Here is a 13995-nt window from a genome sequence, read left to right on the forward strand (position 1 = left end):
GGGAGGAAAAACCCATATAAGAATGCATGGCGGCTGGTATCAGTTCATCATTTTACTATCGGTTACTGTTGCTCGCGGTTGTTGAACGCACCACAAGTAGAAGGTGTCGGATAGGAATCCCTAGCCCCGAGTGACGGACGAGTGGGTGGCGAGCGGAGACTGGAAGGCGGTGGTAGCACTTCCAGCTGTCGAGAGGGTGTGTGATAACATACAGAGATACCGTGCGTGCGTGCGCGTGGGGTGAGTGGGGGAGCACACTTCCGCCGACGACTACACGGCTGCTGTTGGTTCCTTTTGTCGAGAAAGGAGAACTTATTGGTTTTGTTCGCTCCATCGCATGTGAAAAGGTTAAAAAGGCAAGCAAGTGAGCGGTGCTTTGGCAGAGACTTCCCGAACGACCAGGCCGCCACCTTTTGTTCCACCGAAACACGGTGCCACGGGGTGCGCAAACAGTTGTGGCAAGTGAATAAGTATCCAATAACCCCGGTAGTGCGGTGGTAGCTGCAAGGAATTGGGAAGTGTGCCCTAATAAAACCTGTGTGCTGACAAGTGAAAGTGCTTCTTATCGTGGTTTCGTGGTCGTCGGAAACGGTGAATGCAATCAAAATGAATAAGTATCTCGTGGGAAGACTGTTGTTGATCTGTCTGTTGGCCATATTCGTGGCTAGTGCTCGAGGCGCCAGCAGCTACTTCTACGACTCGGAGGAACCTTATGGCAACATGTTGGAAGGTGCCGGTAAGTGGAAATTGCTTTGTTTGGTGAGGTTTTGCGCCGTCAGGTGGGGTCGAATCCTAGTTTAGCGGTATTGAGCGCCTAACATATGGTCGGAGTTTGAGGATTCAAGTGTGCATTTACAGTCTTGCACGGTGGTTTCATTTGTTGAAAAGATGGTCATAAAACTTATTCCACAACAATTGTTTGTAAATCCAGTAATGGGCTGATTTTGTCAGTCAGAAACCGAACTCTTTCTTACTGAGGACCATGACGGAGTGCACTCGTGAAATCCATAACACTAGAACAACATTCATAAAGTATAGTTATACATAGTATAATCATGGCTTACCCACAATTATGGGTCAATCCCATTTGAATAGCATGAAGAACTGACTGACTGATTAATAAATATGACAGTGGCTCATAATTTTGCAACGACTGCATGTGTAATTATTATTTTTATTAGCTTTATTAGGGAGATTTTCAGCCCGAGGCTGGTTCATCTCCGTCATGTGTAAGCATTCGATATGCGTTTTGATGTTTGAACAGTATACTAACCAATTTTGTAAAGTTCATTATTTTTAGTGGCAGCTTATCGAAGTTAGTGTCTTGTTTTGATGGGTAAATTTACACGTCAGTTTTAGTTGATATTTTGTGATACACAATCCATCTTGATGTGTGTTTCTTGTCCAAGGGAATAATTAATAGTATATAATGTGCCGTATGATTCGCACTACTGGGAGGTAAAAGCCATAATACCACTTATCAAATTAACACCTCTATTGACCCAGAGAACTACATAATAAATGTACGGAGCTTCAGACTCTAGTTTAATTTAAAAACACTTCACTAATACTTCACTTTTACAAAAGTGACTGTCGAGCACTTGACACTGAAGAAGTCTGTAAGTCACAGACGAAATAGGCCTATCTGTCCGAAGATAAGCACAGTAGTAGAATTAAAAGGAATTTGCTCGTCCTTTCTAGTTTTTCTTTAAAAGAGTTATTCATTTTTTATTTTCTTTTGCAAAAGTGAAGTATTAGTGAAGTGTTTTTAAATTAAACTAGAGTCTGAAGTAACAAGTTCTACTAAAAGCTCTAAAGTAATAGTAAAGTGAAATGTACGGAGGTTTCACTTTCCTCCTTACTAAACTGAGAACACTAGTTTACAAAATAAAACGAAAGTCGTGAACTTCTGTCAACGACCAAAATTTTTGAAGCACAATTTAGTGCTGATTTCGAAACCGACCTTCAAAAAATTTTAAGTAGAACAGTTTTTGAGTTTTAGCTCAATATCGAGCTTTACAACTTTTCAAAATATGTAATTTACTAAAGTTCAAATATATTGCGTTTTGTTCAACCAATTTTAAATCTTTTTCCATAAATTAAAAGCTGAATACAATACCATTCGATCATCTGAATACAGGTTTTGCGGTAGATTGATGAATTTCAAGATATTGGCGAGTTTTAGGGACAATCTCCTTAAATTTTAGCAAACCTCCCAAAATTTTTTGACGAAATGTATTTATTTCAATAAGAAAAAACAAATTTAAAAATTCTTTCTCGACGTTTATTTGACACATCATATGTAGACGAGTTACAGTAAAAATTTCAGCTCAATCGGAGCATTGATTACGGAGAATTAGATGTTTGAAGTGAGCGACTTTGCTTAAAAATAGAACAAAAATCGATTTCAAAAATGCTGTAAACTAGTGGAACTATTGTTTTCTACTTCACAGTTGTATTTTTTTGACAACAGCAAAAGCTTTAATGAATTCGATACAATTGGTATTATTGTCTCAAGTTTATATTTACAGTTGTTCGGGCCCAGTTCCTGAGTTCTATATTGTTGACAAATTAATCAGCTTTCTCATTGCCATCGATTCACCTATGCTCAGGTGGTCAGTATATATGAACTGTATAGACTATTATAGAAATTATACATACTCTAACGATTGACTGCCATTGTAATTTGAGCACAATATCTGAAAAAATTTCTACTATCTCTTCTAGTAAACAGTCGAACAAAGCAAATAATACTAACTTTATTTAAGCTTCGTACAAAAGTTATGAAATGGGGCTATGTTAGCTGGAGGTTTAACTATTGAAGTTGCACAAAGCAACAAAATATTTTACTTCCGCACATAATGAAAGTTACTGTATTCATAAGAAGAATTGTTTCTCGACTGGTAAAAGTTATCTCCACTGGAGTATTTGATCAAAAACTATCATTACGAGCCTTCTCAATGCAAGCATTTTTGTATCGAATTTCTCAACAAATCCAGCAGCAACGATCGCTAAGTAAGCGATTGTCTTGATACTGTTTACTGCATTCGTTTTTCTGGTTTGACAAGCTTTGCCATTTAAAGGATCAAAAGAGCTGGCAAATAAATTAGTTGAAAATAAATGTGTACAGAATCGCTAAAAAAACAAGATGGTGCCAAGTTCTTATGTTTATTTATTTATTTCAATTATTCATCTATATATTGTTTTATCCGGATACTTTTAAAATAGTTAATCGGAGAGCATTGAAAATCCATGAAATTCTTTTAGTTTTTGGCCCATTTTCCTTCCATGTAAAAAACATCGAAACATTTTCACCTATAGAGTATTTTGAAACCTTCCGAAAATGAAAATATAACTCAAATATTGATGTTCTGTGGAAAGAAACTATAATTTCTATAATCTGCTGGATCAGACATAGCGTGGGGTGTTTGTGCAGTGCACAATGGGTCCAGAGCCGTATTTATGAAGACACAAACATTTGTGCCTATGTTTTTTGGTTCTAGATACATGGTGCCTTTGCGAAAGTTGTTTCGTAATTTTTAACTTTTTTTTTAACTACTATTGGTATGAAATTTATTGTTCGGTTCCAGTATTGCAAAGTTGTAATTGAAATCAAACTTGGTGGGTCTGTGACCATAAGTGACCCACCAAGTTTGATGACATTCAGAGATCTACTATTTCGATTTTCTATGCAATTACTGTACATCAAGTTTTTGCGTAGCGTAATTTACGGAGAGGAGAGGAGACGGAGAACTTCAGATTTTAGAGTTAACAGAGAAAAGGTGAAATTTAGAAAAAAAGGAATTTTTGTATATATGTTTTGATAATAATAATCAGACCATATATATTTTAATTATTATGCCAATAGTTCAGTATTATTTTTAGTGGAGTTTGAAAAGGATCGTTATTGTAAAACTTAAGTTGCATTGCAAGAGCGTTTATGAGTAAACTGAGAGAAACACGTGAACTTGGAGGTAACATTTCACGATGAAACCTTGGAGGAATCCCTTGAGATTCCCCGGAGGAAGAATCCGAGTTCCAGTAAAAATACCTGACCTCGACAAGTATTCCTGAAGCAATTTCTGTGGAAAATTCCCCGGAAAATATCATGAGGAATCCTAACAGGGATTTTGCGTTTTGTTCAGAGTGTTACGTCTGTTTGACCAGATCGAAGGCCGAATAGTAGGAATTGGGCTATCACTGTACTAAATTCTTCCAAATTTAATATATATAAAAGAAAATGTCGCAATCATAATGCTCTGGATCGAGTCGAAAATTTCGGATAATCGAGTCCGACCTGTATTGCTGTATAAGTTGATGTTTGAGATGAGCCCATAAATAATAAATAAAGCGGATGAAATATTCCTTACACAAAATTCAGATTGGACTTGGATGTCTGTTCTCTGTGGTTATTCAGAACAGCATTTTCTATAACTCTTGTCAAGACACAAACCTTGTATCTTTAAGCATAGTTTGAAAGGGAGGCTCTCATCCCATACGAATGATGTTGCGGGGCACTTCTCGATGGAGGTGTATGTCAAAAAAACGCACAGGAAGTACGACGTTTGCCGGGACAGCTAGTGTACAGTAAAAGTGCTAAAATAGTATATAATAAGTTAATAATGTGGGCTTCATGGCCGTGCGGTTAGCGACGGCAGTCGTCTAGGCGAACCGTAAGCCTCGGAGTGTGGGTCCGATTTCCGCTCCAGTTGGCGAAAACTTTTCGTCAAACAAAAATTCATCACTGGGCCACTGGGGGTTCTGTGTGTTGCCCGTTGTCTAGTGCATGTAATGTGTTCAGTCTGTGCAGCCTCTGGCTAAAAACGGTGTGAATTGTTTTTTTTTAAATTTTTTTTTCCAAGAGTCAAATATTATAAAGTAAGTAAAAAGTAACCACAAAATCGAAGTATATAAATTCAAGGGTACACAAATTCCAGGTATACCTGTGGTTTCTACAGTAATATTGTACATTTGTGAAATTTGTAAAATTTAAATTTGTTCAAACTTTTTATGGTTTCATGATATGAAGTTTTGTGTTGTGATATAATACTTATTTCTGAGCTATTCGAACGATTTATAACACCAAATGCTTATAAAATCAAAAAGCTCTTAGAGCTCAACAAGAGAGCTCTACGTACATATACTGGCCTAAATAAAGGGTGAGTCGTTAAATATTGTGCCACCCTACCTTCAAGTGATTCGCAAATTGTCTACAGTTGACGAAATGAAACCAAATTTTTACAGTAGTTTAGTACATGTATGTATTTCAACTTTTTGGTATAGGTTCAAATTTAGGATGCGTTTTAGTGAAATTCAAGACATTTTCAATTAACGCCCTCCATGTGGACATGTTCAGGCTCCACTTGAAACAAATAATTAAAGTTCTCTGGTTTGTTTACGCGCATCGTGCCTGATTTTCACCCTGCTCCAAGCTTATGTTTCACTGACAACCGTTCCTGAAACTTATTAACGAAAATTAAGATGATACGATAATGTACAATCATTAATTGTTCCAAGGCGCGATACCATGATTTTTTATTTTAGCATGTGACTGTACAACATATTTTTTAGAACTGTTAACTAAATTTATTCTATATCGACCGAAATCTCACTGATAACTGCTCAATTCATTATATGTAAACAATAGACTATAAGGAGAAACTGTGCAAAATTTGGTTGATTTTGGTGGAGTAGGAAAAAAGTTACGTTAGTTTGAAAATGGCACAATAATAATTATCGACTCACCCTTTAGTAACTGGACACTGTCCGAGTAGGTATCACTTGAAAAATATTTGCCAGATTCAGAGTAATATCTATCATTTTTGTATACGGAACGTGAAACCTCGGGAAATCTGCTTTGCAGTCGTGGTGCTTTATTCACGCGCAGGCAAAGATTTCTAGATAGTGGTTGCTTGCAACCCAGTAAGATCGAGTATGCAGAACTTTTGAAGGTTTATAAGTTTATGGGGTTTATAAATTCCATTGCACCTGACTGGGAGACGACGCGTTGTAGTAGAAGCTGATTACTTGACACATGGTAATTAGCTAGCTAGATGCGAATATAAAAACGGAACATGCCACAAAAGTTCAGATTATTGGACGCAGTGGCTTAATTTCCCCAACAGGGGTAAAAAAAACCTAGTTGATGTTTCAATTTACGAAAGCCCATTGATTCGCTTATCTCAGCGGCTTTAAGCACTTGAAATTAATTTTGTAATTATTCGTTGAAGTGCAGTTCAAACTACGGTATTGAACATGGTGAGCCTCAACCAATTAGAACTGCACTTATGGCTTTCTTTATTTTCTTAATCAAAAACAAATCGCCAGATGTTATGTTTATAAATAATGATGAGCCAATCAGTCTAACATTTCAGACTCATGTTTCTGCTAGAAAAGGGGTACTAGAATATTAGAGTATTTTTTGTATATTGGACAATGTTATCAACTTTACTTGTTACTTTTAAGTCTATGATGATACTTTCGAGAAATTTGCTTTCGTTCATCAATGAAAAAAAATGCGAATAGAGTTATATGTAGCACACCTCGTTGGTAGGTTTTGTGTTATTATGAACGTTTGGTCAGTGGTGTTGAGTCTCCCTCCAGTCTGAGGATGCTTTTTGTCAAAGCAAAGCTCTAGCAGAAACATTCATTGGTATCCATAGAAAACTGTCGAATGATCATTTCTTTACGTGTCGTAAAGTATACGTAGGTGTAAATTCATGAGTGGTTCATAAATTAGAAAAATGATTATATTTCATGAAAAGTGGGCGAATGATTAACGTTTACGTGCTTTCATCATTGGAGTCATTAGTCAATATGGAGTCAACTTTCTTATGTACATCCTAAAGACGTGAATAATGGCAACTGTGTTAACAATATTTTTAGATCTTTCACAAAGAAGATCACAAATGTCATAAAGCATCGTCAATCGTCACAACCCCAAATCATACGATTTGAACCCACAATCATAATACGATATCCCCTTTAGCTCGTTTGCACAGACCACACCGAAAAGGGTGAAAGCACTGGAAAAGCATACACCCATTCCACTAAGGGGATTCAGGTGGCCAAAAATCTAAAATTGACTTTATTCAATTTGAGATTCAGGTTCGGTAGTTGGAAGTAGACCACTTGGACCAGTAAACCCTAGAATATTAGTTTGCTAATCCCTATACTTATCGAGATATTGGCAGCAGAATGAGACCATTGCCAACTTTTCGTAAAATTAATGAAATGTTCAACTGAGCATATCTTTGGCTTAAATGTAAAATGTCAAACTTTTAAAGCAGTTTCTAAAAGCTTGCTTATAAACCTTTCGAATGACGCATCAGACGTAAAAATGTTGATTGTAAAACTATTAAATGATGCCACATCAAAAAATTAAAAAAATTCCCATACAAACCGTTCCATACAAAAAAAGTTTCGCTGAGTTTCGCTTCGGGACTACTTCTATGCTTTTGTTTAGGATCCCTGGGAGGCATTGAAATCAAATTTGGCTGCTACTAGCTGCTATTCAGCAATTCCAATCATGTTGTCGGCGATGATTGAGATATTGCTACATAAAATCACCCTATTGGCAATTAAATACCTCTGAAGAAACATTTGGTCGTCATGGCCACTTTTATCGGTAGATCAATCATAGTGCAGTCCGAATCAGGTCTTAGATTTCTTAACGAAACGTGTTTTTACGAATTGGAATCAATTTTGTATTAAATAGAAACAGAAATCCTTAAACGCCTAAAAGTATGCAATGTCCTTGTAATTTCATGCTGTTTGAAACTGTCGTGTTGAAACAACCTGTTCAACATGTTTTTCATATTTTTCAGGCATAAACCCTACGAATAGGAGCAAGACATTATAAAATTGATGCGAAAATATTTTTGGCCACCTGTTTGTATGGAGCCGCCCCATAGTGCATTCGGGGGTGGAAAGTATCCCAGAAAAGATGCTATAGCTTCCATTCAATTTAGTGCCGGATATTATGTTTACTGCTACGATTGCTTGCGTACGTGAACAGAATTCGGGTGACACCACTAATCATGTCATGACGCTTTTCCATATCGGCATCTTCCAAACCGATGAAGGCGAAGGGTTGAAAATATCACTCACAACGTTAACACTATTTTTAGAAATAACATTGTTTTATGGAAACTATTAGATTGAAGTAATTTTCCAGTTATTCTTCATTGAAAAAGATGGAGATATGTTTAACCATTTTAGAGGAGCTTTGTATATGTATGTCTCAGACTGTGACTTACGCAATTCCTATTAATTCAAACGCTGGTGACATCTGTAAGCTTATTCAAGTAAGTTTATAAAGTTTGGGAAAATTTGTTGTTTTTTTAAACTTTAACCGGAACAGTATTTTTTTTTCTTATTTTTGAATTTTAATTTTAATCTGAATAATCCTGAACAATGCTTGTTCAGTTGACACGAAAAATCACGTAGTCTTTTCACAATCTCAATACAGTTTTATGCAATTTCATTTTTATTACTTGGTGCGGTTGGTAATGGTACTAGGGTACAAATTTTTCGACTAAGTTGTGCTTTATACTATGCTGTTGGTGCATAATCTTTGCGATTTCGTTGTGACAATCGAGGTAAGCTAACACTAAACAGCCTAACAACGACTTGTTCGATTCTTTCTCATACTGAATTGCTCTTTTACAGCAGTCTTAGAATATGTTTCGCTGACAGTTCTTCGTTGCAATAACCCGGCCCTGGATGCAGGGTTGGTCAACTCTGAGGAGAATTCAAAGAGTAGTGAATTTTTTTCACACAGCACCCACAGCTTGCTTGATCTGATTCGCTCTACCAATCATCGCTCTCACTTCACAATGCTATTTTGTGAAATCCCACCCGCGAAAAAGTGTAGCACATTCTCTTACACTTTTTTAGTAAAGAGCAATCAAGCGAAAGTACGTTTGAATTAAAAAAAAAACATTTTCCGGAAGTAGGAATCGGTAGCCCTGGTTAGAACCTTTGTCAATCCATAGTGACTGATGGAAGGGCCCTAAGCATTGATTCCATTCCGGCCTGATCGAGGCTCATCCGAGTCAGTCCGAATCATGGACTCACGGCACGGCATGGACAAGAACTTGATTATGATTGGAATAAAGTCGATGTCTTGGGGTCGACTAGGTCGTAGCACGGTACCAGCTCAGTGTATAGTAAAAGCTGTGTATCCCTTCCTAGTTTTCGGGCAGCTCCAGGTCGTCACAGGTTTGCATGCATGTATGCGAATGATTGAAACTGGAGTAATTTGGGGAACCCAAAACCCGAGCTAAGGAAGCGCGACTTTAACAATTTATTTCACTCAAACTGATCAATATATGACATGGAGCCTTGGGGAGTTCGTTCCAGGGCATGGTATACAATAGTTTTATCTCCATTCGGGGCACTGACGGAATTCTTACTAAACACGGTTGCTGCTCAACCGGGCCTAGCGCCTGGCTTCAGCGCCAGGGTGGCCTGATGACAACTTCTTCTACAATAAAGCCCAGTAGAATCTCCGTACACCACTGCTCACCATGATCTCAAGATGATACTTCAACAATTTACATATGCTAGAAATTCGTTTAACCGTTATGTGGCCGGCAAACTTTTTGCTTTTTTCTACACCGTGTATTTTAAATGGGTGCTGGGTACCCGGGTACCCTGCCGGCCACATAAGGGTTAAAGTAGGATTGAATCGTCAGCTGCATTGAGAGTTTGCTGTAGCAAATCAGATTTTCATTTCAAGGGCAAGAGCGAGAATTGACCAACCCTGCCTGGATGTCTATCATGAAACCTTCTGTTTTCAAGAAGAGGTCAACCCGCATCAGCCATGCGTTCGACGCCGCCTTATCGATGTGCTCGAGTTCAAATTGATCGAGGTGCGTCCAATGCAACTCCTTCTGCTTCCTCGTTACGATCATTAGGAAAAAGACACATCTCCCTCTCTGACTTAAAACCGATCATTCCGTCTACGGTCTTGATGTCACAGTTTAGCTGGTACTCTTCCTACGCCAGATGCAGGGCGCTGTAACCGTAGTCAGCTTTTCATACATTTCGGTACACTTCGGATAGTCTTCGCTTTGTATGAAACGGCAACGGCTGGATCTGAGAGATACATAGTGCCTAGATATCAGAGGCGTCTTTTATTCTTACTGCGAGTGACAGGGTGACTCCCTCGATGGTCGACTGTTGGTCGTTTGTTCGGTGATTGGTACTCGTTCTAATGCTTCGAGGTCGGTTTTGGTCCACCTTATCAACCCCAAGTTGTAGGTCGATAGGGACACAGCAAAAGTGTTCACCTTAACCTTCACCATGTTTCTGGCTGATAGAACCCAGAACACAGTTGACACGATGCATGTACTTGTCCGGCAACTCCATCTTGATCACTGTGTGGCGAAAAACCTCTAAGTTGCAGGAAGCCGGAGTACACCCTTACAAGATTTCCGAACATTAATGTTTCTGACATGATATAAACAAATGGGTTAAACGATTGCCAAGTGATTCAATAATATCCTTGGACGTGTTCCACATCCCCATCGCGTGTTGCATTAGCCTGATGACGTTCACGTCTACTTTGTACAGTTGCAATAGTCCGGCCACTGACACTCCTCTCTGGAGCCACCATCGAAATGTTCGATCATGGACACTGGATGACAAGGAAAATCTTTCTGGTGGGAAGATCCCTGCTCGGGCAGCCCATTTATCCTCGGAATGCCAGGGGTGTTGATACTCAAGTTAGGAAAATTTAATAACTCTGTCCACATGACTGGTGGCTCGGCTACTTGGAGAAAGAAAAATTGAGATTATTGGCTGAAGAGTGAAAAAGGGCGCACAACCAATCGGCGTCAGACAGTCAGTCGGCTTGCATGTATGTGAAGAGCGTATTTAGGATTGGATAGTAGTAGAAGACTTTGGATGTTTAGTTTTGTGTAAACAAAGTAGCAACAAACTTCGTACACATAACATGATCCGCTGCCTAGTCCGCTGCCGTCGACCGCCAGCTAGCTTGAGGGACTGACTACTATTGCTGAGTTTCTGCTCTGTGTCCGCGTTACGGGCTGCAATAACTTACCTTATTCTATAAACTTACTTAATTCTACTCACGCTAGTTTTTGGTGTGCGTCGTCTTTACAAAAGTTTAACTGTAGGTTCATTACTAGTGAAAATTTCTAAAGCATTGTAGCAATCAGGAATTTTGTAAATAGTTTATATGTATATACCGGCAGGAATTCCATTAATGTAGTCCAAATATATGTCTCAATAAGATTGGAAAGGTCAATCAGATTAATGAACGAAAAGAAGTTCAAATATGAAGCATCCCTTAGCTTATGCAATCATGAGTTGCGAGCACTTTGCAAAATCTTTCCCGGGGCGGGCTCCTCCGTCTCATTGAAAGGTTGGAAAAGGACAGCAGCACGACCTTCGTACTGAGTTATCCTTCGGGGTTCTGTAGTCACAAAGTGCACGACGGGAGTTCGGGAAATGACAAAGTCCGGTTTGTCCGAGGTCGATGTTCTTTAATCGGAGGAGCCACAGATTCGTCCATTTCGTCCGTGACTTCTCAGTTAATCAGAGGTGTGCGCGTTTGAGAATTTTGTTCGAGTTCATAAAAAGTATGAAAGTTAGTGACTTTATGTGCATGTAAAATAATTAAATGTCTAATTTATTCCCAGTTCCTAGAAAGTGTGCGTAGTTTTGAAAATTGTGTGCGAAATTAGATAGGAAGCCAAACATAGCAAGGTAATTGTGCTTTTCATGTGCGTTTAGTGCCTGTGCTTAGTGTTCGATTTAACCGCTAGGCTGTTTATTCGCAGCAGATTCATCTCGCACCCAAGCACCCAACGGACGAAAACGTGCCCAGCGACCGTCAACCAGCTGGAAGTCGCCCGATTCGTCAACATATCGGCCGAACGAGGTTCAGGGGACCTCGTGAATGCATCCACCGCCATCCTAGGACATCCATTGTCAGCATTGACGATTCAGTCGCTGTTCGTCCATCTTGAACGAACTCGGTGGACGAGATCGTTGACCCAGCCATAGGTCATCGACTGCGGTAGAGTAGACCAACGAAACCGGTGAGTCATACCAGACAATCTTTTTTGGAGTGAAGTGGGGCGTCCGATGAGGGTGCCTCGGAGTTCTTTGTTGCCAGTCCAAAGACTGAGAAAAATGCGCATCTAGAGCGAACACGAAACCTTGGATCGTGAACACGTGCGTGACAAACTGCCGCCGTGTCGATCCCCGTAGAACCAGGAGTGCAGACTAATACGCATCTGCGCTGCTAAAGCCGTGACGTCACACGAGATAACGCAAAGCACATGAGCACAGAGTGAGAGTAGACAGACAGGGCAAGAGAATGCACACAAGATAGGGAGTAGCTAGCCAAACCCAATACACACACAATCGAAGGAAAATGTTTGTTAGATGTGAATAAAATTATAACTAAAACTTCCATGAATTCCGTTTCTGTCTTTCAGAAATAAATGTTAGTGTTGTGTAAGCTCCCTCCCTGGTGTTTAGTTAATTTCATGTGTTGCACGTCACTTCGCGATAAATATCGTTTCCCGTCCTCCACCCAGTTGGGGTTTGATTAATGGGCAGTCAGTCCATCTCTTATGTGTTGATTTGTTGCGCGACGATCGGAGAGTCTGCCCGTGATGAGAAATAACGAGTGACTCAGTATGTTGCATCGTTTGGGAGAATGAGTGGATCTCTTACCGGAATCTCTGAGTGTCTTTCGGAGTAGAGAATTTCGTTGTGATAATAGGGTGAACCCGTTCGGACGTTTGGTTCGTAAGCCAGCCAACGATCTGTAAAATTCCTCTCGAGGAGAATCTATGGACTCGCCCTCAGGAGAGTCTCAACCGGGCAATTAAAATTGGGCATGTGGTCTCCCTTGTGGAGTGGCGCTTAAGCCACGTGTTTTGAGACGGATCGCCCGGGCTGGCTACAGCATTTTCCATCGAATATTCAAGTTTTGCAGCCACTGGTAGCCGGCGGCCGTGGCACAGTGGTCATGGGTTCTTTCCTAGCCCCGGCATACTCATTTTTTGCAGGTACTACCCCAAAAACCGTTCAATATATCGTTTGACCTGAACTGCAAAGTTCTAATTATAGGAATCAAGTACGAACGTGTCGGAACAATGTAAACACAATTTCTCTCCTTATCTGATCAAATTTGTTCCAACAAAAGCATAACGAGTTTCTATGTACCGGCCGGCGATGGCGGCCCCATCGTATCGCAAACTTGCCCAATCAATTGATGGAGGCGTCAAAGGCAATCACCTGCCTGGGTTCTCATCCTCCACCTTACACAGTTACTGTTGTCAGGTTGGGTTGCATGCCCGCCCGCATGCTCATATAGTCCAGTGACGACAACCGACGACGGAAACCCCATCCCTAAGTATGGGTAAACATATGTTAGTGGCGTGCGATGAGCTCATTTCGATCACTTCACTATCCACTCCTCCGTCCAGGCTTTCTATCCCTGCCTTGTTCTAGTCTAGCGGCATGCAGGAACCTGTCGAACGGATCGCCGGAAACGAACGTCAATGGCCGAATGTCACGTAAAGCTCCAAATGGCAAACCTCTCTCGACACGAGAGGGGTTTTTTTTTTCGTGATAGCTGTCTGTTTTATGAGTCCTTACGATATATACCGTCCAGTAGTTCAACTTGAATTGATCCTGGTTGATTGTTTTAAGTTCAATGAGTACTTCCTGGATTGTTTGTTGTATGTCCGTTTTGCTCAGCATCCCTAACCCTTCCTAATGAGATTGTTCGCAATCAACATCGATTGGGTTCCCCAATTCACAATGTATTTGATTTCCCTAAATTTTGGTACAATATGCTGGAATCGAATGTACAGTGGACGAGCGATTGCATTATCATTTTTCACCGTTCCCCACAATGACAAGCATACAGAGATCTTTGAACATTGGGAATACTTGTTAATTTTTTGAAGACTAACCAGCCTCGGGGTGAATATCGAGACTTTCATA

The 13995-nt window shown here is 39.9% G+C and overlaps 1 protein-coding gene across 1 annotated transcript in view; it reads left to right on the forward strand.

The window, feature by feature from the left end:
• Positions 1 to 29: 29 nt before the first annotated feature.
• LOC109408115 (uncharacterized) overlaps positions 30 to 13995 on the forward strand; it is a 228702-nt gene continuing 214736 nt past the window's right edge. Inside the window, exon 1 of the mRNA XM_019681334.3 lies at positions 30 to 736. Coding sequence (XP_019536879.1) covers positions 607 to 736 — 130 coding nt within the window. The 5' untranslated portion in view covers positions 30 to 606. The remainder of the gene's footprint in view (positions 737 to 13995) is intronic.

The sequence above is a fragment of the Aedes albopictus genome, chromosome 2 (genome assembly GCF_035046485.1).
Source record: "Aedes albopictus strain Foshan chromosome 2, AalbF5, whole genome shotgun sequence".
Taxonomy (NCBI): Eukaryota; Metazoa; Arthropoda; class Insecta; order Diptera; family Culicidae; genus Aedes; species Aedes albopictus.